The sequence below is a fragment of the Lipotes vexillifer genome, unplaced genomic scaffold (genome assembly GCF_000442215.2).
Source record: "Lipotes vexillifer unplaced genomic scaffold, Lipotes_vexillifer_v1.1 scaffold1094, whole genome shotgun sequence".
Classification (NCBI taxonomy): Eukaryota; Metazoa; Chordata; class Mammalia; order Artiodactyla; family Lipotidae; genus Lipotes; species Lipotes vexillifer.
In genome coordinates this window covers 865,069-890,402 of record NW_006792775.1, presented here as the reverse complement: position 1 = coordinate 890,402, position 25,334 = coordinate 865,069, and the positions used below count along the sequence as shown (strand labels likewise).

At 57.0% G+C, this 25,334-nt stretch overlaps 1 protein-coding gene across 1 annotated transcript in view; it reads right to left on the bottom strand.

The window, feature by feature from the left end:
- Positions 1 to 19,661: 19,661 nt before the first annotated feature.
- MUC5AC (mucin 5AC, oligomeric mucus/gel-forming) overlaps positions 19,662 to 25,334 on the bottom strand; it is a 24,357-nt gene continuing 18,684 nt past the window's right edge. Inside the window, exons 35-49 of the mRNA XM_007465998.1 lie at positions 25,124 to 25,307; positions 24,528 to 24,735; positions 23,880 to 24,058; positions 23,424 to 23,511; positions 23,211 to 23,314; positions 22,999 to 23,030; positions 22,479 to 22,650; positions 22,025 to 22,126; positions 21,832 to 21,869; positions 21,324 to 21,446; positions 21,146 to 21,244; positions 20,727 to 20,846; positions 20,532 to 20,595; positions 20,312 to 20,426; positions 19,662 to 19,932 (exon numbers count right to left, since the gene is read on the bottom strand). Coding sequence (XP_007466060.1) covers positions 19,662 to 19,932; positions 20,312 to 20,426; positions 20,532 to 20,595; positions 20,727 to 20,846; positions 21,146 to 21,244; positions 21,324 to 21,446; positions 21,832 to 21,869; positions 22,025 to 22,126; positions 22,479 to 22,650; positions 22,999 to 23,030; positions 23,211 to 23,314; positions 23,424 to 23,511; positions 23,880 to 24,058; positions 24,528 to 24,735; positions 25,124 to 25,307 — 1,899 coding nt within the window. The remainder of the gene's footprint in view (positions 19,933 to 20,311; positions 20,427 to 20,531; positions 20,596 to 20,726; positions 20,847 to 21,145; positions 21,245 to 21,323; positions 21,447 to 21,831; positions 21,870 to 22,024; positions 22,127 to 22,478; positions 22,651 to 22,998; positions 23,031 to 23,210; positions 23,315 to 23,423; positions 23,512 to 23,879; positions 24,059 to 24,527; positions 24,736 to 25,123; positions 25,308 to 25,334) is intronic.

Genomic DNA, 25,334 nt, shown 5'->3' with positions numbered 1-25,334 from the left:
GACGCTCGCTCCCCTGGGGGCCCTGGGGCTTATATAGCGGGAAGCCTTGGCACCGTGCCCAGCTACTGGGCCACGCAGGGTGCTGTCCTCTCCCCACGGCAGCCACGTGTGTTTGCTCTTGGGGAGGGGCCGTGGCACACAAGAGCCTAGAGGAGGAAGGATCTGTGGCTCTGGGCCCCAGAGGTGCAGGACCCCTCCCCCACGCCCCAGCCGGCTGCTTCTGAGATCAGGGGAGAAAGCGTGGACGGAGCCGGAGGGTGGGGCTGGCAAAGCCCCCACAAAGCAGGGCCACCTCAGCCTGCCTGGCTCCCGCCTTGCTGCAGCCCCACGCCCTCGATAGGATGGGGCCGGGGTGGGGTTTGTTGTGTGGGCAGAAGGCAGGCTCAGACCCTAGGGCAGCACCTCCCGGGAGCCTGGCTGAGGCGGTCAAGGGGGAGCTGCCCAGAGGTGCTCACCACCCCGTCCCCGAGGGGGTCCTGCTCGCTGCAGGGTGCGCATGCCGTGTATGGAGGGGGTACTGGTCTGCAGGCTCCCAGGGGTCCCAGAGCTCCCAGCTGTGCCAGCAGGACCCTGCCAGGCCTCTGGGCTCCTCTCTGTCACCAAGTTCAAACTCAAGGGGAAACCGAGGCCCTGAGGATGGACGCCCTGGCATGCACGCCGGGAGTGGCCAAGGCAGGGCCAGGGGCTCCAGCCTGGGTCCTGTTTGACCTTCGCCTCATGCCCAAGGCCGGCTAGTTAACCCCAGGGAAGGGGCACAGAGGGATCCCAGACCCACCTGGGGTCCCCGGCCAACGGCAGGCTGAGCAGGGACCCGTGTACACAGTGATGTGCCCCCGGGGCCCCCCGCAGGGCTGACAGGGGACACTGGGGGACCAGGGATCTCTAAACCCCAGTACCTGCCCCAAGCGGGAGCCACGAAGGCCTGCTCCCACGACTGGTATGGCAGGTTTTGGGGGGGCCCTGGTCAGTGCAGCCCCCCAGCCACGCTCCCCCCCATCCCCTCCTCTGGCTCTGGTTCTTGTAGCCACTGGGCGTCCTCACCCCAAAACCTGCTGTGTCTGAGCACAGGACGGCAAGGGGGCGGGGTGCACAGGACCGGGCTGTGATCCGTCAGCTGGGCGGTGGGCAGCTTCCAGGTTTTCGTGGTTAACAAGCCCGGAGCACCTGGTACCCACTCCCCCCCCCCTGCCCCCACAGGCTTTGGTGGGGGCTTTGCCAGCCCCACCCTGCCCTCTGCCTTTGTCTTTCTGATAAGTCCGTTGAAGTGGAATTTCTGGGGCAAAGGGAAAACCCATCTTAAAGCTCTAAACGTCTTTTACCGACGTCATCCCCCCAGCTTGGCCAATGGCCCCACAGGTCCTGCGTCTTCTTTTGGTTCCTGGTGTCTTTGGGGCGTTTCCGGCACCGGCAGCAGCATGGGGGCTCCTGCAGACATGGGCCCTGGGTCTCAGCTCGGGCTCAGACCCCACTCACCGCCCGCATCTGGGACCCCAGGGCAGGCGCTCAGGCTGCCCTCCAGCCGCCCCTCCCCCATCCTCACTGTCACCTCCCGGGCTGGGGTGCGTGATCTCCAAAGTTCTCTTTCACAGCCAACCCAGTTGTCCCCTCTGCAGAGGGCACAGCTGGAGGGGCCTCTGGGGGAGGGCTGGGTGGGGCCCCTTGCAGAACAGGCCTGGAGGGTGCGCTGGACCCCTCCTCCACCCTCCGAACCCCGCCCTCCCGAGCTCTCAGGCTGTGGCTGTGCCTGGCCTTCCTGCCCTTGCTCCAGGAGGCCGTGGCACCTGGTCCCTCATGTGGGTGGGGAGTACACACAGCCCAGACCCCTGAATCCACCTGAAGGAAGGAAAGAAGGAAGCAGGGAATCTGGCCTCCCAGCCTGAGCTTAACCCCAGGGAAGGGGTGCCCGCCTTCTCCCCGCTGCCCGAAGGCTCAGCTCTCAATCTGTGCCCCTGGTACAGAGCCGAGCTGGGCGCCTTCAAGGCTGGCACATCCCTCCGCCCGCCCTGTGCGGCCAGCACCACGCAACCATCAGCGGGGCGCTGCCGGCCCCAGTCCCCACGAAGGTCGGCCCCTCGCTCCACACCCCCCAGCACCACATGTGAGCAGCCTGGGCGCCTCGGCCCTCGAGGACGTCATCTCTTCAAGCTTCAAGGTTCTTGTCTGCCCCCCCACCACCACCAGCACCCCGGAAGGAACACTCCGTGTGGCAGGGGCCTGGCCCATCTGTTCACAGCTGGCGCACAGTAGGCACTCGGTCAGTGCACCGGAAGGCTGAGGGGGCAGACGGCTGTGCCGTGGCCCGACGCTGCCCTTTCCCCCCGGAGCACTGCCCTTGGGCAGGGCCGGCCGTGGGGGCCACCAGGGTCGCAGGATTGAGACATCCCGGATGTGGACGGCCGAGCCCAGCCTGTTTGCGCAGTGGGTTCACCCCTTCACAGTTGAGAGAGCCGAGGACAGAAGAAGGAAGCAAAGTGCAAGGCTGCTGGGAAGGAGGCCCCGGGCCAGGCCTCCCGGGGCCTGGGCAGGGCGCAGGGACGTGCCAGGGACCTGCCCCGCCTGGGGCGCACCCTGTCCCGCGCTCAGCCTCCAGAGCCCGAAGGCGGACGTGACCCCACCCCCCAGAAAAGACCCCCCCACAGAGCCCGGAGCCGGGCTGCCCCGGCCAGTCCCTCGGCCCTGTTGGAAGCCCCTGGAGGGGTCATCACGGAGCGCTGGGCGCCCTTCTCAGCTCACCCCTCCCTGCCCACCGGCCTCTCACCACAGCAGTGCGGAGTCAGGGCGAGGGGCACTGGGGTGCCTCAAGCCTCAGGCATTTTTTGAGTGCTGGCTGTTTGCCCAGCTCCACACCAGACGCCATGGAGGGTTCAGGAGTACGAGGTATGGCCCTGGGGGCGTCAAAGGCCTGGCTGGCTCTAGGCCTGCTCAGAGCCCGGCCCCTGGCCGTCTAGGGATGTAGGCCTTCTGCGCCTGCTGCCTCTGCGGGGAGTGGAAACCTCCACTTGCAAGATGGGGTGCCCCCCGCCCTGGTCCATACCCAGGGAGTGTAGGGGAGGGGAGATCAGGCTCCACCGGGGCTTCCTCATCCCCAGAGCGGCCACCACGGTGAGGAAGGCTGTGCCCACTCCCCTAACACTGCCCCAGGGCTGCAAGAATGTGGAGACCCTCCCCCAGGAAGCCCCTGCCCTGTGTGAAGGCCAAGAACCCCCACCCCCACCCAGCGTCTTCTTCTGTCTCCTGGTCTTCACACAACCCCTTTCCTTGCCCGTTTCCTCTCTCCGTCCCTCTCACCCTCCTTCCCTCCTTCCTTTCTGCCTCTAGCAAATTCTGATGAGCCCCAAGCCCTGGGGATTTGACGTGGCCAAGGAGAAGAGAGGGCCCCTTTGGAGCTCACAGCTCACTGACCATATAAGGGAGCAGTGAGAGCTTTGAAGGAACCAAAGCTCTCTGTGGGGCTAGGGTGACATTGAGCTGAAGGGAGGGGAAGAGGCAGCCTTTAGCAAATTAGGGAACAGCAGGTGCAAAGGGCCTGGGGCAGGGATCAGCATGGCTCCTTGGAGGGTCCGAAGGCACCTGGTGTGGCTGGTACTGGGGCACCTGCAAGAGGGGAGCTGGCTGTGGCGTGGGCAAGGTTGCACCAGGGGAGGAGTCAGGGTTTACTCTGAATTTGGGGGGTACGGTTTACTGGAGCATTTAAAGCAGGGAAACCATAGGGGATCTTTTTTTTTGATCTGTGTAGAGAAATGTATATAACTTAAAATTTACCATTTTAAGTGTACATTAACTGGCATTAAGTACATTCACGGCACTGTGCAACCATCACCACTATCGTCTCTAGAACTTTTTTTATCATCCCAAAGAGACTCTACCCATTAAACAACACCCCCTCCCCCTCCCCCAGGCCCTGGCCCTGGCCTGGTCCTTCCTACTTTCTGTCTCTGTGAATTTGACTATTCTAGGTCCTCGTGTAAGTGGAATCGTACGGTGTTTGTTCTCTTGTGACTGGATTATTCACTCTGCACAATGTCTGTAAGGTTCATCCACATGGTAGCCTGTGTCAGAATTTCTTTTTTTTAAGGCTGAATAATACCCGCATTGTATGAATATACTACGTTTTGTTTATCCACTCATTCTTTAATGGACATTTAGGTTGTTTTCACCTTTTGGCTATAGTGAATAAGGCCATGACATCATCAACATGATGGTGTAAATATCTGAGTCCCTGCTTTCAATTCTTTTGGGTACATACCTAGGAGTAGAGTCGTTAGATCATATCATAAGTCTATGTTTAACTTTTTGAGGAACCACCAAACAACAGAAGCATTTTACATTCCCAGCAACAGTGCACAAAGTTTCCAATTTTTCCACATCCTTGCCAGTGCTTCTTATACCCCCTCTTTCTTAATAATAGCCACATCCTAACAGGTATGAATTGGTGTCTCACCATGGTCTTGATTTGCATTTCTCTAATGGCTATTGATGTTGAGCATCTGTTCCAGTGCTAATTAGCCGTTCGCATACCTTCTTTGGAAAAATGTCTATTCAAGTCCTTTGCTCATTTTTGAGCTGGGTTGTTTGTTTTTTTTGTTGTTGAGTTTTAGGAGTTCTTTTTTTTTTAATTAATTTATTTATTTGGCTTCGTTTCTGTGCGAGGACTTTCTCTAGTTGCGGCGAGCGGGGGCCACTCCTCATCGCGGTGCGCGGGCCTCTCACTGTCGCGGCCTCTCCCGTTGCGGAGCACAGGCTCCAGACGCACAGGCTCAGTAGTTGTGGCTCATGGGCCCAGTTGCTCCGCGGCATGTGGGATCTTCCCAGACCAGGGCTCTAACCCTTGTCCCCTGCATTGGCAGGCAGAAGGAGTTCTTAATATCCTGAATATTAATCCCTAATCAGATATATGATTTACAAATATTTTCTCCATCCTGTGTTTGTCTTCTCACTCTCTTGATAATGTCCTTTGAGGCAGAAAGGTTTTAGTTTTGATGTAGTCCAATTTATCAATTTTCTTTTGTTGCCTGTGCTTTTAGGGTCATATCCAAAAATCATTGCCAAATACAGCATCACAAGGATTTTTCCCTAATTTTCTTCCAAGAGTTTCATAGTTTTAGCTCTTACATTTAGGTCTTCGATCTATTTCGAGCTAATTTTCATATATGGTGTCAGATAAGAGTCCAACTTCACTCTTTTGCTTGTGGATATCAAGTTTTCCCAGCACCATTTGTTGAAAAGGCTCCTTTCCCCTATTGAATGGTCTTAGCACACTTGTCAAAAACCAATTGGCTGTGTGTGCCAGGGCTTATTTCTGCACTATCTGTTCTATTCCATTGGTCTACATGTCTGTCTTTATGGCAGTACGACAGTGTTTTGAGTACTGCAGCTTTGTAATAAGTTTTGAACTCAGGAAGAATGAGTCTTCCAACTTTGTTCTTCTTTTTCAAGAGTAATTTGACTATTCCCTTGAGATTCCACATGAATTTCTGTATGGATTTTTCTAGTTCTGCAAAAACACCATTGGGATTTTGATAAGGATTACATAAAATCTGTATATCTCTTTGGGTAATATTGTTATCTTATCAGAATTAAGTCTTCAAATCCATGGATATGAGATATTTTTCTACTTATTTATGTATTCCTTAATTTCCTCCAGCAATGTTTTGTAATTTTTAAAATAAATTTATTTATTTAATTAATTTACTTTTGGCTGCATTGGGTCTTTGTTGCTGTGCATGGGCTTTCTCTAGTTGCGGCGAGTGGGGGCTGCTCTTCATTGCAGTGTGCAGGCTTCTCATTGCGGTGGCTTCTCTTGCTGTAGAGCACAGGCTCTAGGCTCATGGGTTTCAGTAGTTGTGGCTCTCGGGTTCTAGAGTGCAGGCTCAGTAGTTGTGGCACACGGGCTTAATTGCTCCACGGCACGTGGGATCTTCCCAGACCTGGGCCTGAACCTGGGTCCCCTGCATCAGCAGGAGGATTCTTAACCACTGCGCCATGAGGGAAGTCCCAATGTTTTGTAATTTTCATTGTACAAGTCTTTTACCTCCTTGCTTAACTTTAATCCTAAGTATTTTATTATTTTTGATGCTACTGTGAATGGAATTATTTTCTTAATTTCCTCTTTGGGTTGTTCCTCGCTAGTGTATAGCAACCTGCTGAATTCATTTATTAGCTCTGTCTTAATCCATTTGGGCTGATATAACAAAATGCCACAGACTAGGTTGCTTATGAACAGCAGAAATTTATTTCTCACAGTTCTGGAGGCTGGAATTCAGCCAGCATGATTGGGTTCTGGTGAAAGCCCTCTTCCTGGTTTCAGACTTCTTGCAAAGTCAACAGGGGCTAGTGATCTCTCCGGAGCTGCTTTTATAAGCCACTAATCCCATTCATGAGAGCTCCATTCTCATGACTTAAGCACCTCCCAAATGCCTCACCTCCTAATACCGTCACCTTTGAGGGTTAGAATATCAACATATGGATTTTGGATGGAAACACACCATAGCAAGCTTGAATAGTTTTTGGTAGAATTTTCAGAAATTTCTACATATAAGATTATGTTATTTGTGACCAGGGATAGTTTATTTTCCAATCTGGGTGCCTTTTACTTCTTTTTCTTGCCTAATTGCTTTGGCTAGAACTTCTAATACTGTGTTGAATAGACGCGATGAACGTACACATCATTGTCTTGTTGCTGATTTTAAAGGAAAAGCTTTTATCTTTCACCATTAAGTATGACATTAGCTGTGGGCTTTTCATGTATGGCCTTTATTATATTGAGATCGTGTCCTTCTAGTCTTAGTTTGTTGAGTTCCTAATCATGAAAAGATATTGAAATTTGGCAAATTCTTTTTCTGCATTAATTGAGATGTGGGTTTTTTCCCTTTTCAATCTATTAATGTGGTGATTGGTTGGTTTTTTGTATGTTGAACATCCTTGCATTCCTGGAACAAAACTCACTTGATCATGGTGTAGAAACCTTTTAATATACTTCTGAATTTGTTTGCTAGTATTTTGTTGAGGATTTTTGCATAACTATTCATAAGAGATATTGGTATGTAGTTTTCTTTATTTGGACCAAACATAGTTTCTTTTGTTGTTTTTTTTTGAGGTTTTTGATTACTGATTTGATCTCCTTCCTAGTTAAAGGTCTATTCAGTTTGTCTGTTTCTTCATGAGTAAGTTTTGTTAGACTCTGTTTCTAGGCATTTGTCCATTTCTTCTAGGTTATCAAATTTGTTGGCATGCAATTGTTCATACTATTCCCTTTAATCATATTTTTTAGTATTATTTGTATTATATTTATTTCTTTGTGATTCTAAGCATTTGTGATTTTAGTTTTTAATATACTATATTGCTCTCGTTAGATTATACCTTCATATTCATAGAACAATATAAACTAATGCCAGTAATAATAATATTGTGGTACAAAAGATCCTGAAGCCTTTTTTTTCCAACTGTTTTGAGCAACCATACATGGTATTATATTTTATTTCATTCTGTTATTTTAATTTTTTATTTAAATATAGTTGATACACAATATTATACAATTTACAGGTGTACAAATAGTGATTTACAATTTTTAAAGGTTATGCTTCATTTATAGTTATTATAAAATATTGGCCATATTCCCCATATAGTACAATATATCCTCATAGCTCATTTGTTTTATACATAATAGTTTGTACCTCTTAATCCCCTACCCCTATGTTGCCCTCCCCCCTTCCTACTCCCCACTGGTAACCACAGTCTTTTCTCTACAACTATGAGTCTGTTGTTGTTGTATTCACTAGTTTGTTGTATTTTTTGGATTCCACATATAAGCGATATCATCAGTATTTGTCTGTCTTTGTCTGACTTATTTCACTTAGTATAATACCCTCCAAGTCCATCCGTGTTGTTGCAAACCTTTAATCACATTTATCTCTATAAAATTGACAGTAATGCCCCTTTCATTTCTGATTTTAAACTTTGATTCTCCTTCCTTTTTTTTCTTAGTGCATTTAGTTAAAGGTTTGTCAATTTTGTTGATCTTGTCAAAGAACCACCTTTTGGTTTTGTTGGCTCTCTTTGTTGTTTTTCTATTCTCTATTTTATTTATCTCTGCTCTAACCTTTATTTTTTCCTTCCTTCTGCTAGATTTGAGTTTAGTTTTCTCTTCTTTTTCTACTTCTTTAAGGTGTAAAGTTAAATTATTGGTTTGAGATCTTTTTTTTTTTTTTTTAATGTAGGTTTTGCAGCTATAAATTTTCTTCTTAGCACTGCCTTTGCTGAATCTCCTGTTTTGGTATGTTGTGTTTTTGTTTTCATTCATCTCTAAGGATTTTCTCATTTCTTCTTTGACCTATTAGTTGTTTAAGAGTGTGTTGTTTACGTTCCATGTATTTGTGAATTTTACAACTTTCCTTCCATTATTGATTTTTAGCTTCATTCCTTTATGGTTAGAAAAGATACTTTATATGATATTAATCTTTTAACATTTACTAAAGCTTGTTTTAGAGCATAACAATTAGTTTATTCTGGAGAATACCCCATGTGCACTTCAGAAAATGTGTATTCTGCAGTTGATAGGTGGAGTGTTCTGTATATGTATGTTAGGCATAGTTGGTTTATAGTCTTGTTCAAGTCCTCTGTTCCATTACTGATTTTCTGTCTTGTTGTTCTATACATTATTGAAAGTGTGGTACTGAATTATCCAACTATTAGTAGTAGTTTTATTATCTAGCTCTCCTTTCAAGTCGGCCAATGTTTGCATCATATATTTTGGGACTATACTGTTTGGTGCATATATCTTTATGATTGTTATATATTGTTGAATTTTTTTCTTTTATCAATAAATAATATCCTTCTTTGTCTCTTATAAACTTTATTTTAAAAAACGTAAAGTCTATTTTGTCTGATATTAGTGTAGCCACCCCAGCTCTCTTTTGGTTGCTATTAGCATGAAATATCTTTTTCCATCCTTTCACTTTCAACCTATTTGTGTCTTTAGTTCTAAAGTGAATCTCTTGTGGACAGCATATAGTTGGATTGTTGTTTGTTGTTGTTGTTTGCGGTACGCGGGCCTCTCACTGTTGTGGCCTCTCCCGTTGCAGAGCACAGGCTCCGGACGCGCAGGCTCAGCAGCCATGGCTCACGGGCCCAGCCGCGCCGCGGCATGTGGGATCTTCCCAGACCGGGGCACGAACCCGTGTCCCCTGCATTGGCAGGCGGACCCTCAACCACTGCGCCACCAGAGAGGCCCTGTTGTTGTTGTTGTTTTTAATCAATTCTCCCTTGTGAATGGAAAGTTTAAGTCGATTTACATTTAAAGTGATTACTGATAAGGAAGGACTTACTTCTGCCATTTTGCTATTTGTTTTCTGTATGTCTTCTAGCTCTTTTGTTCCTCATTTCCTCCATTACTGCCTTCTTTTGTGTTTAGATGATTTTTTGTAGTGACAAATTTTGATTCATTTCCTTTTGTATATATTATGTAGATATTTTCTTTGTGGTTATCATGGGATTACATATAACACCATAAAGTTAAAACCGTCTAATTTGAATTGACACCAGTTTAGTTTCAATTGCATACAAAACTCTCATCCCATATAGTTCCTTCCCCTCCTAATGTTATTGTTGTAACAGATTAAATCTTTATGCCTTGTGTGCTAATAACAGATTTGCAATTATTTTCATGAATTTATCTTTTAAATCATAGAAAATGAAATGTAGAGTTACAAACAAAACTTACAATAATACTGGCTTTTCCATTTGCCCACACATTTAGCTTTATTGGATATCTTTAGTTTCTTATAGAGCTCTGATTTACTGTCTAGTGTCTTTTTCATTTCAACCTGAAGGGCTTCTTTTAGCATTTCTTATACAGTAGGTTTAGTTTTTGTTTATCTGGAAATGTCTTAATTTTGCTCTCACTTTCGAAGGGCAGCTTTGCCAGATAGAGAATTCTTGGTTGATTGTTTTTTCTTTCACCACTTCAGATGTATCATTTGGTGCCTTAACGGCTTCCAAGGTTTCCGATGATAAATCAGCTGATAATCTTATTGAGAATGAATTCTCTTTTCTCTTGGTACTTTTGAGATTTTCTTCTTTGACTTTCAACAATTTAGTTATAATGTATGTCAATGTGGACCTCTTTGAGTTTATTCTACCTGGAGTTTGTTGAGCTTCTTAGAAGTTTTCAGCCATTATTTCTTCACATAATATTTTCGCCCCTTTCTCTTCTCTGCAGGGACTCTCATTATGCATATGTTGGCCCACCTGATGGTGCCTGACAAGTCCTTTAGGCTCTATTCACTTTTCTTCATTCTTTTCTTCCTGCTCCCCAACTTTGATAATTTCAGTTGTTCTGTCTTCAAGTTCGTTGAGTCGTTCTTCTGCTTGCTCAAGTCTGCTGTTGAGCCCCTCTAGTGAATTTTCCATTTCAGTCACTGTATTCCAGAATTTCTATTTTTTAAAATAATTTCTATCTTTGTGTTAATATTCTCATTTTGTACATGCATCATTTCCCTGATTTCCTTTGGGTTTTGTCCATGTTTTACTTTAGCTCTTTGAGCACACTTAAGGCAGTAGTTTTAAAGTCTTTGTCTAGTGAGACTGATGTCTTGACCTCCTTATGGATGATTTCTATAAATTTATTTTGCTCCTTTGAATGGGCCGTATCTTCTTGTTCTTTGTAAGCCTTGTGATTTTTTGTTGAAAACGGGGAGGTAACTCTGGAAATCAGATTCTCCCCTTCCCAGTGTTTGCTCTTCTTTTTCTTTTCTTTCCTTCTTTTTTTGTTTTTGAAGGATGTAGTGGTCCATTTGTTTTGAGACTTCTCCAAAGTCTTAATTTTTACAAAGACTGTTCCTTGTTGTGTGTGATCACTGAGTCTTTGCTGGTTTAGCTTGTGTTCAGCTGGTGTTTTGGGCAGAGTTTCCTTGAGTAGCAGGAGCCTTCCCAGTCTTCACAGCCTGGCTCTGTCCTTCAACACTCAGGCAGGCTTTGCTCTGAGCCTGGGGACCAGCCCAAGATGAAATCTTGCCTGGGCATGAGTGTGTCTTTCTAAATTCCTGCATGTGCATGGCTGCTTTTGAATGCCCGAATTTCTCAAAGGGTCCTACTTCAGCTCCTCCAGGCTTTAGATGGTCCATTATATGTCTCCAACTGTAATCTCTTGCCCCAGGAGTCTGTGGGTCTGTAGTCACTTCGCAGCTTTTATGAGCAGTGTCTGCCACTTTTGCCACTTGAATTCCAGGTTAAGCAAAACAGAGATGCGTGCCTTGCATCATGAATCCACCAGATGTTCACAGTAATTTGCAAGTATGGTATTCTCTGCTCCTTCTGGCTTGGGGTGGGGGAGGGGAATGGAACTGGGCTGGCAACTCAAGACCAAAACTGCCACTGCACTGGGGATGGGCAAGGGTGAGTGAAAATGCCACAAAACTTTCCCATCCTTCTGAAGATGGCCTTTTCTGGATTGGCCATTAGCTTCGTTGCTGTAAACCTCTGACTGTCTTCTAGAGCTCTGAAGACAGTTACTCCAGACAGTTTCTCCTTGTCCTTTTCAATGTTTCTGTGGAAAACGAGACCTTAGAGCTTCCCAGCCCACCACAGAGTCATTCTGAAAATACAAATTTGTGAGGCTAAATGGATATAAATGAATAAATGAAAAATAAATAAATGGAAGAAAAGAGAAATCTCTTCCTACTGCAGAATGCAGGTAAGAAGAGTGGATGTGATTAGAAAAGCATCATTGGGTGCTAACACTAAAGGGAGTGGGATCCTTACATGGTCCCAAGACTCTCCCACAAGACCCTTATTAATTCCAAGGGGGGAAATGGCTACTTTCCAGTGGAAAACCTGACAGACCCACCCTGAGCCAAAGTGAACTCCCAACTGACATCACGTGCCTCCAGGTATAAGGAACCGAGAAGGACACAGCTTCACTCTTGCTGAGTGTGTACGCCAACCTCGACACAAGGAAGCCACAGACAGACCCAGATTTGGGGGTGCTGCACCACGTAACCAGCCCACACTACTCAAAAAGGGCAGGGTCAAGAAGCCCAGAGAAAGGCTGGGGACAGATTCCAGGTTAAAGATGACCAAGGAAGCTGCACTCACGTGACATGCGCTCCTGGGTCAGACCCCAGACTGGGAGGAATGGACACCAGCAGGACAAGCGAGGGGTGTAGCGGCCTGAGGATGGCAGGTGGTGCTGCATCTTCACAGACCCTGCCCTACTTCTGGGAGACACACCCCCATCTATTTAAGGTGAAGGGGCAATCTTCTTAAACTCCAGTGAAACAGAGAAAATATGTAGACACAGAGAGAGGGGAGGGCAGGCACAGCACAGCCCAAGAGCAAACAGTACAGCAAAGGGAGCAAAATACAAACCCTGGAGAATCTGGGCTAAAGGCAGACAGGAGCTCTTTATACTATTTCTGCCACTTATCCATAAATTGGAAATTGTATCCAAAAGTTCTCCAGAAAGCTCCATGCTGTTTGTGATTTGGGGAATGGACTAGAGGGAGGCCATTGGGGGACTACTGCACCTGTACATGGCAGGGACACAGCGGTGAGGTGGGGGAGGGCCAAAGGGAAAGGGGGGGGAAGGGGGAGGGGGAGGAAATAAGGGAGAGCGCAGGAGGGGCAGGCACCCTATCTCCTGGGCAGAGCCAGCCTGAGCGGGGGCCCGTGACGTGGCAGGTCCCCAGGCAGGTGCAAGAGGCGCCTCCCTGTTCCCTTCTCCCCCGTCCTCCCCTCTCCTCTTCCCCAGCCCTGTTGTGAATCTCGTGGAAAAGCAGCACCCCCATGCAGGGCCAAGGTCCTGGGGAGGGTCACGGGACCCCCCGAGGGGGCAGAGCCTGGGCGAGGGGGCAGGCAGATGTGGACAGAGGAGGAGGTTGGGCCCCGGGCCCACGTTTGCTCAGGATTAAGACAGCGTGAGGGAGAATAAACAGTAGCGGGTGGGGTGTCCTGGCCGCCAGCAGAGGTGGCCAGGTGTCAGTGGGCAGCGTGCCCTCCTCCCTCCAGGAACCCCAGTGCTGACTCAGCACCACAGGCTGGCAGAGGGGCCCGACGCAGCCCCACACAGCCCAGGGCCACACCCCCCAGCCAGTCCTGAGGGGCGCCTGGCCCTGAGGCTACGCAGGCCGGTCATCCACATCCAAGCCCCGCCTGCTGCCCTCTCCCACCGGCCTCAAGGCCCCAGCGGTGACCACTGACCGGAGAGGGCGGCCGGGGGACACACCACCGTCCTGGGCCATGCCACCCTCGTCTGGGCTCAGGCCCCGGGGTGGGGGAGGCCCAGCCCTCCTGGGGGTCACAGGCCCAGGCCTGATCTCTGACCTCTGGAGGCCCCGACTTCACTCTGCTGCGTTTTCTTGGGGAGGCTGAAGGGGTTCCCTCATGTCTGGGTATCTTGTTCGTGTTCTGTCAGGGCCTCCGCCTAGCCCCACGTCTGGGATGTGGCCGATGCAGCAAGTGGGGTACACCCCAGCGATGGGTGAGTTTGAACTCTGGACTGTAACAGGAAGGCGGGGAAGATGGCTAACAGCAGCCGTCCTGGTGGCCAGGAAAGGCCTCGAGGCGCGAGCTGGACTAGAGGGCTGGGGGCAGGGTTGGATGGAGGCTTCCTGGGAGCACCAGCCGGGGGAGGAGGCGCTAGAGCCGCCTTGCCATGTCTGCCCCCACATCTGCCCAGCAGAGCTGCTGCCAGGCCCCTCAGAACTCAGGACCGCTCGGGATGGACCTCGCTGGCCAGCAGGATGGTGGGACCCGCAGGGTGCAGCAGTGGCCGGAGCGCCTTGCCCACAGCCCCCTGCCCCAGCCCCCTTCCCCGGGAGGCTGCCTGGCCTCTGCAGGAGGGGTTTCTGCCAGCATGTGGTCCGTGCCCTCCGTCCCCAGGGCTCTGGTGTCCACGTTTGCAGGTCTGGCCAGGGACTGTGTGAGTGACACGCACACCCGGGTGCCACGTGAGCAGAGACGTAGGTGCCGTGGCTGGAGAGACGCCGTCTCCCTGATGCCTAGGGTTGGAGGTGTGGCCGCCGCCCCAGGTACAGCTTCTGCAGGGGCCCTGGGAGGAGACGGGGGCCGGTGGGAGCTCGCTGGGCCCCACCAAGCGTGGCTTAGCCTGGAGCAGCAGGACAGGGTCCCTGCTGGTTCCACACACGCTGAATCGCCCCCTTGTGGAAGCGTGGAGGCTCGGCCGTCAGCTGAGGACAGAGCGTGGATGCAGCCAGCAGGAGGCAGAGACCCCACCCCAGGGACAGAGCTCCAGGCCCCACTTCCTGGGGCTGGAGGCTAAGGGCCGGGAGGGCATCCAGGAAAGGACGCGAAGTCCCTCCACCCGAGGGCTCAGCCTGTGGCCTGCGAGATTGAGTCTAGGGTCCACGAGGCCAGGCCACCCCTCCCACCTGGGGGACAGTCTCCAGACCCCCAGGCTGCCATGGGGCCACTGGCCCTGTGGACGCTGTGTGCCCCCAGGGCTGGCTACCCTGGTGGAAGCAGGAAGGGCCGGGGCCCAGGGCGGGGAGGGGCCCCCGGGAGGGGCTGGGCGGGAAGGGGGCCACCTCATGCCCCCGAGGATTTCGTGCCCCTCACGGCCTCCAGTGAGTTGGCTGCCTTGCTCTGAAAGGTCTCCTGAAGTGGGCAGCACCCGCTGACAGGCTGTGTCCCCAGAGGGCACCCTACCTGCTCCTTCGTTTCATGAGGGTGGGGGGCTGTGGCACTCACAGGACAGGGTGGCCCTGAGCTTGGCATGGGTGCTGGGGTCCCCTCAGGGCCTGTCAACCTGGGAGTGAGGGCACCAAGTTCCCTGAGCCCTGCGGGGGCTGGGGGCGCCCAGGCTGTTTGTCTTGGTGGGAGGGGCGGTTCCCATCCAGCTGCGTCAGCTCTGACCTGCCTTGGCGACCCTCCTGCCCAGCCCCCCGGGCAGCCCCCTGCTCGGCAGCTGGACACCCCTGGGGTGGATGCTGGGTTGCGGGGGTGTCCTGAGTCCCAGGCTGATCACTGATCACGCAGAGACCTCCGCTGCTGCCAGAGACACACCTAATGGTGCCCATCATCCAAGTTCTGGGCTGCCTTTCCATCTTCGTTTTTGTCTGCGGCTCTAGGCGTCCTGCACGTCCCTCTGTCCGTCCTTGCTTGGCTCCGGGAACCATGCTCTTGGGAACGTCAGTCATAAACACATTTTCTTCTGGAAGCCAGGACACAGGGGCTTTACAGTGGTAACACGATGATGTTTTATTTTTATTCTATTCTGTAAAGAAATAAAACCCTGGGGTGCCTCTCTATAGGTGGGTTCTATGAGCCGTGAGAAAGCCACAGATGCAGACGGCGACCCCAGGTGTGTCACCCTGTCCACGGACCGCAGTGAAGGGGAACCACAGAGTTTATGTCAGCCAAGCCCAGGGTTGTTGCCGGCATCTAGTGTTTTACATCTCACGGAAGGGATCCCTCCCCCTTCCCGTCACAGAACCATCTCCCACAGCTTCCCTGGGGCTGCGGGGTCCTCACCTGCGAGGTCTTGAGCCTCCTGGAGTCCAGAGGAGAGGAGACCTACCTCCCGCCTCCCTCCCCCCGCCTCCCCTCCCTTTCTTTTCTACCTGCGCTCACTCCCTTGACAACCTCCCGAGCGGAAGAGCTGAGGCTCCAGCTTCTCCCATCTTTGCCTCCCGGTGAGGGCAGGCTCCAGCTCCGGCCCCCCCGACTCACATGTCCACCTACCACCCTGACCTCTCCACCGGGCATCTAATGGTCAAACACAGTATGACCCCACCAAGCTCCTACCCACCCCAATGCCCTTCCCCAGCCACCCCATCCTTCCCCGGCCCCCCGATGGAGGGTGCTGTCTATTCACCCACACTCCACAGCCGGTCCATCGCCGAACAGTCACCTTCACCACTGACCTACCCCCCAGCTCAGACCCCACCTAGTCTCCTGCTTCCCTCAGCCCGTGTGTCTGTCCTCACCCTGCAGTGGGGCCTGAAGGACAAGGCAGGGCTCTACAAACTCTGCCCAGCCCCCCGGTGCCCCTTCACTCAGTGCTAAGGCCTGGTTCTGGCTGGCCCTGAGGCCCCTCTCCCCGCCCACCTCGGGCACAGCCATGTGCCTGCAGCTCCGATCTCCGACCCCGCCAGACCCCGCCAGGCCCCGCCGGGGCACCTCCCCCAGACATGCCCAGGCTCCCTCCTTCCCTTCCTCCCTCCCTCCCATGACGGCCACTGAGCGGGACCCCACCAGCAGAAAGGGGTTCTCTGCTTTACTCCCCCGTGGCACTAACGCGTGGCCTCATTCCCAGTGATCTGTCCACTCTGCCCGCCATCGCCAGGCTCGCGCTGTGTGTGGCTCCGCGCATGGCCCGGTCCCTGAGCGCGGCTCGCCCTGGGTCCCGGGCTGCCACGTGGCACAGCTCGTGGCGCAGCCCTGGCCCCGAGATCGCCGCGGTGCTTCCCGTGCCGGCGGGCAGCGCCCTCGCTCTTTGTCAGTTGATCCGGATATCTGAGGACCTTTGACGTCCATGCAGATTCTGCAGTGAGTTTGCCGACTTCCTCTGAAGACCGGGCCGCGAGGCTGTCTGGTCCATGCTTACGGAGACGCCTGTGTGATGGCCCAGGCCCCACGTGTCCCCACGGGGTTGGCTGTGAATCGCCAATCCGCTGCCCAGGGCCCAGGTCAAACAGGTCAGAGCTGTGACCTGCATGTGCCCAGGACCAGGCCGGCCGCTGGCGCCAGCTCTGGCCTCAGACCAAGCAGCCCTCTCCAGTGGTTCGGGCCTGGGTGGGAGCCCAAGTGTCCCTGGATGGGTTGGGCGTGCTGGGGGCAGAGGTCAGGAGAGGGCTGCAACCTGACCTGCCCACCACGGTCACAGGCTCCCCAGTGTCCTGTGTCCCTGTCCATCTCCTTCCCCATATCCAGGAGCCCCCAGCACCCTTTATCTGGGCAGAAGCTGCCCCCAATCAGGTCCCCCCAGCATGAGAGTGGAGGCCCCTTCCCCATCTGCCTGGGGCAGGACCCAGAAATGAAGGTGTGGCCCTGCCAAGGCCAGACTCCACGGGGGCCAAAGGGGGTGGGGTGTGAGCCGCAGAGGCCAGCCCTGGCCCCAGGACCCCTTCTGGCCATGTGTCCCCACCCCCGTGGTGACAAATAATCCCCCCGTCGCCCCCCAGCATCCAGCAGGTGGGGGCCTCAAGCCCAGCCTCGGGGAGCCGCCCTGCAGGCAGAGCCGTGGACACCTCGGTGGGCCAAACCCAGCTCTACTGCTCTTCCTGGCACCACCTGGCCAGGGCTGTGGGTCTGGGGTGGCAGCAGGGACCCATTATCCGGTTACTCTTTGCTGCCTGGTCACAGTTCCAGGCAGGGGAGGGGTTGTGCACTCCTGGGGGGTTGGAGGGTTAGTCACTGCGTTGGCGTCCGTCCCAGCCAGAGAGGAAGAGGGGGCTCCCTCCGACACCCGATCCCTTCTGGGGGCAGTGGCGCTGATTAGGGTGCCACCTGTGGCTACAGGGCCAGCCAGTCACTGGGGCAGCGGCTCCCAGAGCCAGAGGGCTGGGAACTTCCTGCTCCCAAGGAGGGCATCCCATGGGGGTGGCAGTGAGTTCCCTGCCCGGACCTCATTGCCACGTCCATCCACCTCCCACTCAGGCTGTCTCCTGGGCCCAAGGGGTCTCGGGGTCATGGCTGCGGGAGCCTCTCGGCCCCTACCTGGTCTCTGACAGGAGAGGTCAAGCTGTGAGGTCAGCTCCACTGCCCACATGGCCGGCCGGAGAAAACAGCTGGGTCAGGCGGGCCATGGGGGCCTGGACCAGGGCACCGAGCACTTGGCGCTCAGGACGGGGAGACAGGGGTGGGAGTGGGCAATGCCGGCCAGAGGGGTGTAAACTGTAAAGGGCGGTCCTCGCCCTTATCCAGGGTCCTCGCGGCCCTGCGGACCTCAAGGGGCGGCCCAGCCTCAGAGGACGTAAGCCGCCTCCCTGGACCCCTGAGACCCCTGAGACCCCTGACTCTGCTTCCTGAGCCCCTGGTCCAGCCGGAGGCGCCAAGACCAGTGTGCTGCCACCTTGTGGCAGTTCAGGGACTGCAGCCAGGTCCTGGAGTTGGGACTTTCGGTGCCACCAGCCCCGGACCCACCCGGCCCTGAGACCCAACTCAGCCTGGCCCCGGTTCCTGTGACCAAGGCAGCGTGAGGTGGACACAGTGGGCATATCTAATTCCAGGAGCCGCGGCAGGGACATGAGGACATGAGTCCACCTTCCTGTGTTCCACAGTTGACCTCCAGCAAGCTGCCCTCCCCTGGCCTAGGTTCCAGCAGGACTGAGAGCCTGCTCCCACCCCCCATGTTGTCGTGGAGGACAGGTGGTGAGGCATCCGCCCCTGCCCTGCATCCACGCCTGGTCACCCGAGCCCACTGCCCAGTGTTCACAGGTCCCCGAGGCCTCCTCTGGCCCAGCAAATGGGCCCCAAGATGCGCGGAGCGGTGGGAAGCTCGGCGGGACTGTTAGCCCCAGGCGACCCTGGTGGCCGGCACCGTCCAGCCTGGCACCGCCGGCCCCGTCGGGGTCCAGGCCAGGCTGGCCTCCCAGCAACGGCCAGGGGTCAGCAGGGCTGGCACCTGGCCCCGTGGGCTTGTCTGCTCTGGGTGCCCCTTCCTGGCACTCAGGCTTGGGGAGCTCGGGACACCCTGTGCATTCCTGTGCTGGACCCTGCCCCCTGCCCCTCTCCGCTGCCCTGTCTGGGCAGCAGGCTCCCTCCATGCCTGGAGAGGGACCTCCGCACGGCCCTTGCCTACCCTCCCAGTGCTGCTGCGGGGCTGGGTCCAGCCTGAGGCCAGGGTGTCACCGGGGATGTCAGGGACTCCCCTGGGGCCTCTGAGGAAGAGGGGGCTGGGTTTTCGAAACTTGGAGGTTCCCAGGGCAGGGGGCAGGGGTCACAGAGGGGAGGGCAACAGCACTGCTGGGGGATCGGTCTCCCTTGGGCCTGCGTGCACACACACAGGTGCGCACACACGTGCACAGACACAGGTGCATCGCACACCGAGCTTGACTTTGGTGTGATGGGAGAGTCCAGAGATTTGTAGAGAGAAGATGGAGCCTTCCCAGTCTGACGGCTCAGCTGGGCGGACCCACGGGACTCCCGCCCTCTGTCCGGCCAAAGGCACAGAAGACCAGGCAGCTGGCCTGCCCCGCCCCGGGCCCATGTCTGCCCTCCGACCTGCTCCCGGCTTTTATGGACAAGCTTAAAAATCACACGGAGCCCACGAATTGCAAATGCTCCAAGTGTATTTCCGAAACCGACGGCCCTTTCCTGAGGCCCAGGGCCGAGGCAGGGGTGAGGCTCTGCCTCCCAGTGGCCAGCCGAGCTGTCAGTTGCGGCATCTGAGGGACCGCTGTGGATCAGGCCCTTACGTGATGCTGAAGGTTGGGACCAGCAGGCTGGACCCACAGCCAGAGGAACCTCCCCCACCCGCTGCCCTCCCGGGCTGGTCCCGAGCAGGCGGCTGCAAGCCCGTTGGGGCCACTGCACACCCGGGGCCGTTGGACTCGGAGAGGGGCGAGAGGGGTGGGCCGTGCGTCCTAGGCTTGGGTCACCTGGACCGGGGCTCAGGTTCCACTGGCCTTGGAGGCTGAGATGGCAGCGAATACAACCGTTCTTGTGGGCCTGTCCTGGAGGGACAGGGCAGGGCTCTGGCCCGTCTACGGCAAAGGCCGGGGAGCCGGGGCGCCTCTGCTCCAGCGCCTGAGCCCCGCCTCCTGGCTGTGCTCAGCAACCTGCACCTCCCCTGAGCGGCCGGGTCCCCCGTGGGAGTCGCAGTGCAGGCCCACGCAGCCGCACTCCTGCACCTCGGTGTAGCTGAAGGCCTGGCTGGAGCCGTCCTCACAGCGCAGGGTCACGTTCCGCAGAGAGGCCCGCAGCTCACGGCAGCACTTGCACCTGTGCTCCACGGCGCGGGCCTCCAAAGAGTACCTGCGGGCAGGGGCCGCCTGAGCCAGAGGTCACTGGGGCATTTAACAGTGGCTCCCGCATGCCAGTCACGGCAGTTGAGGGGCCCTGTGGTTCCTTCTGAGCCCCCAAAGGCTAGGGAGGGGCCCAGCAGCCTCTCAGCAACCACTTGACCGGCAGGTCACCAACAGGGACCCCGAGTCTGGGGTCTCAGTAAAGAGAAGAGTGTGAGTCCAGACAGGCCGCGAGCCGTCCTTGGCCCCCGGCCCAGCCCCCTGCTGGCCCCCGGCCCCCCCATCCTGCCCCTGTCTGCCCGCCCCAGGCCCTGCCCTGCGGGAGCCCTCTGTGGGCCGGGGGTGGGGGAGTTGCGGGTCTGCCCTGGACGAGTCAGGGGCTCACGTACATGGAGGTGGTGTCCCCACAGTTGCCCCGGCAGTAGGTGAGGCGCACGGGCCCCACGGAGCTGCAGCCTCGCTGCCGGAGGACCTGAAGCTCGTGGTACACGGCGCAGGTCGACCCTGGGGAGGGACACGGGAGGCGGCGCAGAGGTCAGCCCTGGCCGGGCCCCCCCCGCCCCCCGCCGCCTCCCGTGTCCCCCGCCCCTGGCAGACACGCCCACTCACTGTTCTGGGCTGGGGGTTGGGGGCAGGAGAGGCAGCAGCCGTCCTCGCTCAGCCGAGCCTTGTCCTGTGAGGACAGAGATGCCATTGGCGAGGGCAGGGACGCAAGACGGTGGCGCCCACTTCCATGCAGGGCCCCATCCTCCCGTGGCCACTGTCGACACCCCTGGGCAGGGCGGGCGGGCTCCCAGGACTCACCGCTGGACAGCTGAGGGGGGCACACGCCTTCCTCGTGGTCACCACCACGAGCCCGTCCTGCTGCTTCTCACACTTGTGTGTCACGCAGCGGCTCCCGGGGTCTGACCAGGACTTGCCGGGCTGCAGGGAGGCCCAGCCAGCAAGTGAGTGGCCCTCCTTCCAGCAGGGGAGGGTGCTGCATCCGTCTGTCAGCCCCCAGCCCACGGGCGTCCAGAGGCTCCCGCGGCCTCTGCCCTGCACCCGCCTTGCACTGATGGCTCCCCAGGGGCCCCAGTGCACCAGGAAGCCATCCACCCAGCACCCCCGCTGTCGCTGTGCGCTCCCGGCAGCCCCCCTGTGCAGGGGTGGGGCGGGCCCCCCTGGAGCCTGTGGCCGGCCCCGCCCGGAACTCACCCCAAGGCCCCGTGAGCGCTACTCACATAGAAGAGGTGAGCAGAGCTGTTGCTGGTGTTCATGACACAGGCCACCTGCACGCACTCGCCACAGCACTGCCCGCTCCGTGTCTGGTACTCGAAGCCCTGGGAGGGGGGCAGGATGTTTGGCCTGAGCCCCGGCTGGGCGCTGCGTGGGGGTGGGAGTGTGAAGGGGGGCACTCACCACGGGGCAACGGGTGCTGCAGATCTCGGTCTCACAGCTGATCATGACCGTGTCCGACTGGGGGCCACCAGGCAACTCACACCAACACTTTTCGCACAGGTTCGAAGAAACTAAGGCACCAGGCTGGGGGAGTCGAGGTGACAGTGTCTTCCCAGCTGGGCCTGGTGCCCCCGCCCTCCCGGACATCCCCTCCAGGCCTGCCCCCGCCAGGCAGACTCTTCCCCTGAGGTGACCCTCAGTAGTGCCTCCTGGTTGGGGTCCCGGTCTTGGGGACAGAGCCCCAAGGCTGCTCCTCCAGGGAGGTCACATGCTCTGGAGGACCCGGCATGGGGAGAGAGAGGCTGGGGACCTTCTCAAGTTCAGGACAGGGGTTGTGGTCCCAGAAGAACCCACTGCTGCTCCCAAGGCCACCCAGGCCCGCAGGGACGCAGCCTCGGGGAGAAGCTGGCAGGACGGGGGGGCTCTGGTCCCTGTGCACCAGGGGGCCTGACCTGCGGCTGGTTCTTACCTGGTACAAGGTGCCGTTGATGCTGCAGACGGTCCGGCCTGCTCAGGGGAGAAGGCAGACCTGCAGACCCACCATCCCCTTGTCCCGCCAGCCTCCCGAGTAGCAGCTGCCCGCGCCACCACTGCAGCATCCCAGTCCCGGGCTACGGCCCATGTTCCCCACAGCCTGGCCGCCGCTGAGCCAGGACACTCACTGCAGTTTTGGGTCGGGCAGCAAGCCCCTTCCTTATAGGCCAGGATGGAGTGCGAGCCTCCTGGGCAGTCCACGGGCGCGGGGCAGTGTGTGGTGTTGCAGACTGCAGCAGACGGAAGGGGGCGTCAGGGCACCTGCCTCCCTCCCAAGCCTGAGTGTCGCCTCTCCCTGGGGGTCTCCAGGAGTACTGACTACCCAGTGGACAGGTGGTAGGCTCTCCAGGGGGTGCCCACCGCCACGGGGGACGAGGCTTCTGCTCGGCCCTGACCTCCATGGTACCCCTCACCCTTGAGCCTTCCTGCTGGGGGTCAGCAGCTGAAGCCACATAAAGGGAGGGTATGCCCACCACCCTCCTGGGGTGTACCCCCAGGTGCCAGCACCTCGGGACCCTTCAGGGGCAAAGCTGGCCAGCCCTGAGCCTGTGCATGTGCGCCCCCGCCCGGCCTGGGGCTCACCGCAGGTGTACTGGGGACAGCACTGGCCGGTCTGCAGGGCTGCGGGCACTGGCACGAAGCCGGGCTCGGGGCAGGTGGGGGGCAGGGCGCAGGGCCGAGTCTGGCAGCTCAGAGTCCAGGTGCTGCCCTCGCAGGTGCACTCCTGGCAGCCCACGCTGACAGTGTGGCCAGGCTGTCAGGGGAAGGACATGGGAGCCCCGGGCCCACGGCTGAGGGCCTGCAAGGGGTCTTCCAAAGTGTGGCCGGGGCTGAGGGCTGCTGGGGCTCTGGGAGGCCCATGGGGGCCAGGAGGTGGGGTGGGAGGGGGTTGTGCAGGTGACCGGCCTCCCTCCCCACCGTCCCCACCTTCACTGTGTGGGAGCAGGGCGGGGGGTGTCTTCAGGGAGGGCGGGACGCAGCCAGCCTTGGGGCCATCACCCACCCTCCTCCAGGGCCGTGCACGGAGGCCTCCTGAGTCTGCTCAGGAAAGCCTGGCCCCTCCCTTCCCCTCCTCTGAGTCGCCCGAGGCTGCCACACTCACCTCCACAGGCTCCCCGTCGGGCCCCAGGCAACCTGGGGGAAGAGAGGACGCCATCGCTGGGCTTCCATGGCCCCCAGCCCGTCACGGGCAGACCCGGTGTCGGGGGCTGGGGGAAACCGAGGCTGTGGTGGAAAGCCCTGCGGTCTGGCTGAGAAGTGCAGAGCCCGAGGGGCCAGTGCGTGGGAGCCCCAAGCCCAGCCCCAGGGACGTACTGCTGCAGTTGGCCGGCACGCAGACTGCTGTGCTTGAGCTGAACAGCGTCATGTCCTCCGGGCAGAAGCAGCCTTCTGTGATGGGAATGGCTTCCGGGAGGGCCCTGTGGGGAGCAGAGGGTGAGCAGGGCCGTGACCTCCAGCGTGGGGAGCGGCGGCCTGGGGACACAGGGCGGGGTGGGCGTGTCCCAGAGGGAGAGGGCAGGTGCTTACGGGGTATTGGCACTGTCGTTCATGTAACAGTAGGAAGGATTGGACGGGCCGCAGGGCCGGTACACCTTGTCAGCAGGGCAGGTGAAAGCTGTGCGAAGGGTGAGGCCACACCTGAGGCCGGAGGGCACGAGAAGCGAGCCCTGGCCTGGGCCCCGCTGGCTGGAGCTCTTGGCCCAGGCACCTGCTGTGTGCCCTGCACCGCCCAGCCTGTCCGAGCCCTGGACCCCTGCACACTGCGCCCAGGTGCTCTGACCCGGATGCCCCCTCTTGTCCCTCCAGGAAACAAATGCACTCCATCCTGGGCTCAGCCCTCCTCCCCCCGGAAGCCCACCCTGACCACCCAAGCCCACCCAAGCCCACCCATGGATTGCCCAGTGTGTCTGTCCCCTCGAACATGCTGATTGCCACCGCCCAGCGGGACGGGGCACTCTGGGGCGGGGGGGAGGGGGCACTCACGGCATTTGTGGGCGGTCAGGCCCCTCCAGTCGATGCACACGCTGAGGGATGCACAGAGGGCGGCGTACAGCTCTAGGCTGGAGCACACCACGTCTGCCCTGGGCACGCGGCACTGGTCAAAGGCACAGGCTTGGTAGTATGGCCACGGGGGGACCACCGAGTGACACGGCTTGAAGACCCTGCAGCACAGAGACACATGGGTCATGGGGCAGCTCCGTGGTGGGGTTGCCAGGCTGTAGGCCTTCCCTAATGAAGGGCCCCGAGGGAGAGGCGTCACTGGGCCGACCTGTGTGTCGAGGGACCCCAGCCTCTGGGGCCATCTGTGTGCAGCGGGGAGGGTGTCTGGCTGCCACACAGCTTTTCTTTCTGCAAATTCTCCGCCGGGCTCCCCCCGTGCCCTGCACGCCCGGGTGCTTCCGCTGGCTGAGGACTTATGCCCGGAGCCACCATGAGCTGCCTCAGCGCCTCAGAGGCCGACCCGCCACGAGCCCCGCTGGGCTCTGCGCCTGGCATTCCAGCAGCTGTGACCCCCCCCTCTCCCTCAGAGCCCCCTGCAGGCCCGCCCACTACTTCCCATCTCCCAGGCAGCGTGGGATTAGCAGGGCTACTCGACACCCCCCACACCCCAGCCCTGCCAGGGAACCTCACTTGCTCAGAATTAGCTGGCAGATTGGCGAAGGTAGGCACGAGGTGGGCGTTTTCTTGGGCTCAACTGTGGTGGGCGTCAGGGGAGGCCTGTGGCAGGATGGCTGGCCGGGGTATGTCACATTCCAGTGGCCGGACATGTCGGAGCAGGAGGGTACCACCACCCCCCCGGGCAGGCGGCACTCGTCCTTCTGGTCATTGGTACAGGTGCCTGGGGCGTGGAAGGAGTGATCAGTCAGCCGGGGAAAGCAGAAGCACCCTCTCCCTCCCTTGGGGCGCTGGGGGCCAGGCCCCAGCGTCTCCGCGCAGCACTCCATGGGTTGCTGTGGGCCCTGTCCCCTGACCTCCCTGTGCTTTCTTTTGCCTCCAAGAAGCCAGACCCTAGGGCAGTTCCCAAAGAGGCCTCACGTATGGGCCACATGGCCAGGCCCCTGGGCCGTGTGGCCGCCCTGCGCCGCACGGGCGGCCTCACCCCCAGCCAAGAATGCAGTTCCTGGAGGGACACACCCGAGGCCGACCCTTCTCACACCAGACACTCCCAGCCAGAGAAAGGGCCCAGAGTCCCGAGGGCCAGAGCAGGGCTGGGGCCGGGCGCTCACCGCACTGCCCCTCCGTGTTGTTGGCGAATTTGCTGAAAGGCAGCTCCACGGAGAAGATGAGGCCACTGAACATGACCTGGACACCAAGGGCGGTGATGGTCACGTACATCTTGATGCCGATTTGGGAGACGATGATGCCGTCTTTCTGGAAGCCGGGTCTGACCACCTCACCGTTGAAGATGATCTAGATGGTGACCCAGCGAGGGAAAGA